The 7,184-nt window shown below is 38.8% G+C and overlaps 1 protein-coding gene and 1 long non-coding RNA gene across 7 annotated transcripts in view; one reads left to right on the top strand and one right to left on the bottom strand.

The window, feature by feature from the left end:
• Positions 1-6: 6 nt before the first annotated feature.
• CCNT2 (cyclin T2) overlaps positions 7-7,184 on the top strand; it is a 42,478-nt gene continuing 35,300 nt past the window's right edge. For 3 of the 6 annotated variants that reach the window (XM_015566527.1, XM_006767742.2, XM_006767741.2), the window contains exons 1-2: positions 8-226; positions 759-840. In XM_015566527.1, the coding sequence (XP_015422013.1) occupies positions 69-226; positions 759-840 (240 nt within the window). In that variant the 5' untranslated portion in view covers positions 8-68. Of the gene's footprint in view, positions 227-758; positions 841-3,545; positions 3,556-7,184 lie in introns of those variants that run through there. The other 3 variants (XR_435866.2, XM_015566529.1, XM_015566528.1) reach the window with 3 other exon arrangements.
• LOC107183739 overlaps positions 2,973-7,184 on the bottom strand; it is a 23,046-nt gene continuing 18,834 nt past the window's right edge. The window contains exon 3 of the long non-coding RNA XR_001514556.1: positions 2,973-2,985. This is a non-coding gene — a long non-coding RNA (uncharacterized LOC107183739). The remainder of the gene's footprint in view (positions 2,986-7,184) is intronic.

Genomic DNA, 7,184 nt, shown 5'->3' with positions numbered 1-7,184 from the left:
TTGGCGAGGAGTCCGCGAGCCGGGAGGGGAGGGGGGCGGCCGAGGGAGCGGGCGGAGGAGGAAGTGTCATGGCGTCGGGCCGTGGAGCTTCTTCTCGCTGGTTCTTTACTCGGGAACAGCTGGAGAACACGCCGAGCCGCCGCTGCGGAGTGGAGGCGGACATAGAGCTGTCGTACCGCCAGCAGGCGGCTAACCTTATCCAGGAGATGGGACAGCGTCTCAATGTGTATCCTTTCCTGTGCCTGGCCCTCCACTGCTCACGCCCGGTCCCCACTCCGGCCACCATAAGGCCACCAGACACAAAGAATTTCACAGGGCACACTTCACATTTCACAGATCAAAGCAAATCTGAACTTTCTAAATGCATATTCATGTGAGCTTAAGAATGTATAGGTGTTTTGGAAAGAAGGTGAACCAAAAGGTATCACCTATGAAATGCTACATTTGATTCACAGGCCAATTAGAAATGGCAAAGAATGGACAATATATAAGTATAATAATACACCTAAAAGATTAAGAAGACTTGACACCGGGGTCCCTCGGCTCCCGGCGTGGTTTGGTGCGAGCGCGCGCGTTTCGACGGTTTGACGTCGAGTTTGGTCGTAGCTGGTGATGAGTCCCTTCTGGGCTCGTCTGTTTATTTCCTTCCTGCTTCTAGTTGGGGTTTGGGTGAACGGGAGGGCTTGGAGAAGGACCCAGACGGGGAATTTCCCATCAGAATTGTTTTCCTCGGACATTTCCTCAATGTTGCGCTTCAGCTCACAGCTTACGATAAACACTGCGATTGTTTATATGCACAGGTTTTATATGTACCATTCTTTCACCAAGTTCAATAAAAATGTAAGTACTGTTTTATTGTCTGTTCTTACTGCAACCAAATTTTAACTAAGCCGATACGCGGGGGGTGGGGGGGATAAGATAAGGTTATTGACTTTACTTTTGGGTTTAGTGTCCAAAGTGAACAGTAAAGGTAAATCTCCTGGTGAACATGTTGCTTCATTTGTGATGACAAGCCTCCAAGACTGTGTCGGGCTCTACCAGGTCGTTTGAGCTGAAAGATAAAAAGAAACATTTCTTAGATACTCAAAGGATTATTAACTCGGTGTTCATTATTTAAATTTTATGTCTAAAATTTCAGTAGTCTCAGATAGCAATGTGCAGTGTAATTTGGGTAAGTTTAGTCATTCTGTTGTACATCTTAATTGTATTTGGACTCATTGTTTCCAATGTTGTGAATAGGGCTTCATTGTAACATTAGTTTGAAATGACCTTTTGAAAGAATTAAATGTTTGCAGTTATAGTTCACTTGCTAACACAATAATTCCTGTTTATCACGCGTTAGCATTAGTTGTCTACTTAAATTTTTGGTGATTCAAACGTCCAGTCTTGCTGCAAACATACCATGTCAGGGGTGGGTGTGGGTGTGTGTGTGTGGGTAATTTTGGAGTAAAACTTACCCTACAATACTAAGGCACTGATTTTGAACATTACCTGTAAATCTTGGCACATTTAGTAAATGGCATTTAGTTGAAATTTTTATTTTAAGTTTTGAAAGATGTGAATTTGGTGTCTGTTCTTTTCAGAGTACCATGCATATTGTGTTGCATATGTTTAAAAAATTGCATATTGTTTAGAAATATTTAACTCTACCTTAATTCTCACTGTATTTTTTGGTCTTTTTTTATCACAGCTATTTTTAGAATGCTATTCTGAAAGGTGTGTATAGAGAAATGGACCATGGAAGACTATATACTATTTGTGGATTGTCATTAGGATCTTTTTGCTAAGAAAAGCCTTTGAAAAGGTCCTTAAAATTTTGTTTTGGATTGGAAAATTGGAAAGAAAAGCTTCATAATTTAGATTGATTCTTATTTTCATCTCTTCTGATCATGTCTGATTTGGTTTATTAGATTGGCATATAGGTTTGTCTTGAACAGTATGTATTTGTACCCGTTTGGTCTCTTGCATCCTTTGTTTCTTCTACTTTTTCTCTTTTAAATTTGTGTGATTCTTGATCTGTTTCCATTTTCCTAGTATTTCTTGTGCACAGAACTTAGGTCAATGATGGTGTTATGGAAGAGAGAGGAAGTCTTTGGTAATAACATTTACATTGAGAGAATTAAATTTATATTTAAATTGTCTGCAATGACAGTAGTGAACTAATGAATACTAATATAACTATGGCTTTCCTTAAGTAGCCCTGGAAAATGCTTGTAGAAATCACAAGGCAAAATAGTTTGAAAAATCTTTATGTGGCTACAGATGTCCCATTTGCTGAATCAGGCTTACTTTTCTACATCCAGTAAATTATCTCTCTACAAGACTACACTTATCATTTTGAATCCTCTCTCTTTCATAATTTGTCCCTGTAACATGGTTGGTGTGCTTTAAAACAACCATCTTGCTTACAGCTAAAATTCACAGCTTTAACTTGAAGTTGACTGGTGAACTCCAGGTCACTTGCGTTCTAACTTTCACTATTTTATTTAAACGCCATCGTTCAATAAGAAAAGCTAGAATATTAACTTCTATTACCCTATTTATGTCTTTATATGTGTATGGAGGTGAACTTTAGAATTTTGCATTGACTTGTAATTAGCAGGATAATTGAAATCTGGTGTTAATTTCTATTTTGAAAAGTAATTTTTCACCGTTCATATGTAATTGTTGTCTTTTTACCTTTACTATTAAATCAAAAGTGGTTTTAATATCTGTGTACGTACACTTACATCAATTGCACAGCCTCACTCTCTTATTTTTTTTTCCCTATTCTTTTAGGGTGAAGGGGGTGGTCTCAAATTGAATGTGAGTCACTTTTAAATTCATAATCCCCCGCATCATTGGGAGAAAAATTTTTTTAGGGTTATAATAGAATGGTTTAAGTAGAGTAAACTTAAAAAAAGCATGAGTCCTCACAAAGTAAACTGAACACCAGTCAATAAATTAAGCCCTTACAGGCTTAAATTTTAAGATGCTGGATATAAGCTTATTTGATTTTATAATCAATATTATGCATTAATTATATTTTTACTGTTTTGTGGCTTCATTTTCCCACATTGACAAATTTAAAATGTAAAAATCCTATAAAATTCAAGTGCTGTTGTATTGAAGAATAAAATTAGTTTAAACATGTTTGTGATCCAGAAACTGATTTATCATTGAATTCTATTGTCATTTTGCCTTGTAGAGTTGGATCACTATCAGCAGTAAATTACTTTTATGTGTAACCTGGGTAGATAAATCTACCCTTTGCTCACTGGACACAGTGAGGTTTATGTAATTGGGGTTAGTAATTAAAGAATGTCTTTGCTGGATCAAGCTCAAGATAAATCTAGTAAAGCATGAAAGCCCTGGCACCAACTGTGCCTTCAAGGTGTATACTATAGCAGAGCATCCTCCCCTAGGTCAGTCTTAAGAGTAGATGTTGACCTAGCTTCTCTTAGAAACCTTGCTCATTAATTTGGTTAGACAAGTTTATGATGCATTTGTTTCTAACATTCCAAGTCTAATGAGTTCTCTTAAGATGAGGTTGTAGTAAAAAGCACGCTCTTCTGAGTATTTTTTTGGCGACAGTCTGTTGTCATAGCACTCACCCTCTACTTTCCTTAGTTCCTTTGCCTTTTTTGAGCTGCAACAATCAAAACTGTACATAATATGCCAAATTTAGGTGAACTGTAATTCTCTTTAAGGTTCCAAGAGTACATGGTTGGTTAAGGACAGTATTCAAGGCTTGTGATTTTAAGGAATGACATAAGAATGAATGCATCATTTATCTCATGTCTGAGTTTGATTTTATACATCTAAGTTTGTTTGGTTGGTCAGCTTCTGCACATAAGCAAATTTGTATTTGCTTATGCTAAAATTTGATTACCACTTTTTGCTTACAATATATATAATCTTTCTCAATTGAATTGGCTCTTGACTAGTAGATAGCATTTGAAAATTGGAGGTTCTCTTATCTATCAAGAAAAATGCTCACTATCCTTGTTCTTTGTCTGATAACATTCTCCCATAATTTTTAATAACAGTCCTTACAGTAGAAATTTATGATTTTTTTAAAGTTAATGTTAACCAGTTTATACCATTGCCGTTTGTGAAAGAAAACATTTGGGGGAAGTTGATTGCCTAAAGAGCCTTACTTAAATTTTTATTGTGAAAGCCCTAATTTTTCTCAAAGATAAGAACGTAGATAAAGTTAAATATAAAAACGCCTCCCTAACACACACACTCTCTAAAACTAGAAAGTAAGCAATGTAAAGGGTGGGGTTTTTTTTGTTTGTTTTCTTTCTTTTAGCTTTGCTTACTGTTGTATTACCAGTACCTCTCATAGAACAGATATTCAGCAACTATTTGTCAATAGAATGGATCTAATCTTTTTTCTTAAATCCTCATCCAAGAATATTTTTCCATTGATTTTTTTAGAGAGTGGAACAGAGAGACCGATGCTCTGTCCCAAACTGGCTAGGGTGAATGGGTCTAATCTTGTTGCCCACAGCTTTATTAATGAATCCTTACACATTTTCCTCTCTATATATATCCTCCCCACAGACACACATGTTTTCTTTTATTACTGAAAATTAATGTCGGCATGTGGTAAATGAAATCGGTACAAAAAGAGAGATTATAAACCTTTCAATCCCAGTGTCTAGGCCCTCTGCCCTCCAGCATTGGCTGTTACAGTATGTGTGTGCCCTTTCAGAAATACATTTTGTTTGTGCAGGCATATATGTATATTTATTTTTCAGCACAGAAAAAGGTCCCTCCCATACCCCAGTTCTTAGAACCAGCACACAGCCTCATATAGAATTGGATTCATCCTAGTTGGGGTTAGGTGTGGCTATTTCTGGGGAAGTAATTTTTAAGATGGCACCAGAAGGGGTAGTATCGATTGACCCAGTGGATCTAAACTGGTAGTGGTTTAGCCAACCAAAGGACATTTGACAATGTTTAGAGACGTATTTTTGTTTTCACAATAGGTGAAAGGGGTACTATTGGCAAAAGTTACCTGGTCCAAAATGTCAGTAGTAGTGAGGTTGAAAAACCCCCCATTAACCAGTCCTAAAGAGTTAAGTTGAGTGAAGGAGACTGAAACTCTGTTATTTTCACTAAATTAATTTTGAGTGTTTGGTGATTGCATCTGTTCAGTAAGAAATTGCCTATTCATCTGTAATTCCTCAAGGACCTTAAGAACAAAGATCACATTTGTAATTTTTTTAATTGAGGGTTTTAGGGAAACTTTAATAAAATTTAAATTTAGTTTGTTAATAAATGTTGCCTTTCTGTGAAATACTGTTCTTAGCCTCTTGTTTGAGTTTGTTATGAATTTGACAATTACTTAAAAAATTTATTTTTTCTAATTTGTCTTCTAATATTGTTGTTCTAATTTTAATTATGTTCTAATTTTGTTAAATCTACCTGCCTTTTGCTTTATTTTATTACCTTTATACTTATCTGGAGATAAGTGTTCCCCATATTTATTTACTGATATGGAAACAGTTCTTGGGTTTTTATTGTGGGTTTTTTTTTCCTTCTTAGGTTTATGTTGGAATGTGGTTCCTACATGTTTGTTTGAAGTTGATGTACTCTTTTTTATTACATGTGTTTTTGTTGCTTTTTTTGGGGTGGGAGAGGGAGATAGAAACATCGATGGTTATCTATCAGCTGCCTCCTGTATACCTCCTACTGGGGATCAAGCCCACAACCTGGGCCTGTGCCCTGACCAGGAATTGAACCAGTGACCTCTTGGTTCATGGGTTGAAGCTCAACCACTGCGTCACACAGGCCAAGCAATATATGCTTTCTTAATTCAGATAAGGAAGATAATCATAAAAGCTAAATACTTTATCAAAATTCACACACCAACAGAGTGACAAAAGCAAAAATCACAGCCAGATCTAGACTCCACAGTTGATGCAGTTATCACTGTGTCTCCCTCAAGAATCTATTTCTAGAAAGCAATATGTATAAAGCTTTTGTGATTCACCAACTACCTGCATCAAAATTGTCAGGATGTTCATTAAAAATATGCTTTACTGACCTGGCTAGAGTGGCTCACTTGGTTTGTGCTTGTCCTGTGCACTGAAAGGTTGCCAGTTTGATTTCTGGTCAGGGCACATTTGTGAGTTGCAGGTTTGATCCCCGATTGGGGCACGTATGAAGGGTAGCTGATCGATGCTTCTCTCTCTCTCTCTCAGTGACCTCTAGTGAGGATTAAAGAATAATAATAACATAAGATAAACTGTGTAATCAGAATATTTGTGGTGGGACTTGGGATTCTTTAACAAACTTCCCAGGTGATACTGATGGCTGCTCAACTTGAAGACCTGTTTAAATCTTGCTTTTTTCCCCTGTGTGTCTCATAATCCATTGTTACTGTTCTGGGTTTGTGAAATCTGAGTGGGTGTTTCTATTATAGCTCACTCGTACTCTGCCTTTTAATTTAATAAAAGCAGATTAGTCCAAGAATAGTCTTACATTAAAACTAGAGGCCTGGTGCACGGGTTTGTGCACAGGTGGGGTCCCTCAGCCTGGCCTGCGCCCTCTCGCAATCTAGGACCCCTTGGGGGATGTTGGACTGCCCCCCCAACCCCCGCCCAAGGGATATAGCAGTGCTGAAGTGGCATGCGGCTGGGGATAAGCCCCTGTTGGGGCTGGACACAGCTCCACAGCTGCTCATCCCGCCCCGGCTGCGCCTTCCACCATCTGGTAGCACTGCTGCTGCGGCGGCCGGGAGAGGCTTCTGCCACAGCTGTGTTTGCCAGCCATAAGCCCAGCTTTTGGCTGAGTGGCTCTCCCCCTGTGGGAGCGCACTGACCACCAGGGGGCAGCTCCTGCATTGAGCATCTGCCCCCTGGTGGTCAGTGCACATCATAGCTACCAGTCGTTCGGTCCTACCGGTTACTGAGGCGCATCCTATCTAATAAAAGAGAAACATGGTAATTGGCGTACGACCGATAACCTTCCTATTGGCTAATCAGGGTGATATGCAAATTAACTGCCAGCCAAGGTGGCGGCCGGCAGCCAGGCAGCTTAAACTGAACATGAGGCTTGCTTGCTTCAGTGACAGAGGACTGCAACGTTCCCCGCCTGCCTTGCAGGCCTCTGAGCCTGCAGTTTGAACATTGTAACAAATATAAAAGCTAAAAGAAACCCCAGAAAAAAGCTTCCAGGAAGCTGGGATCTCA

Source organism: Myotis davidii, unplaced genomic scaffold (genome assembly GCF_000327345.1).
Source record: "Myotis davidii unplaced genomic scaffold, ASM32734v1 scaffold923, whole genome shotgun sequence".
NCBI lineage: Eukaryota > Metazoa > Chordata > Mammalia > Chiroptera > Vespertilionidae > Myotis > Myotis davidii.
The sequence above is the reverse complement of the archived record's forward strand: the minus strand, read 5'-3'. Positions and strand labels throughout refer to the sequence as shown.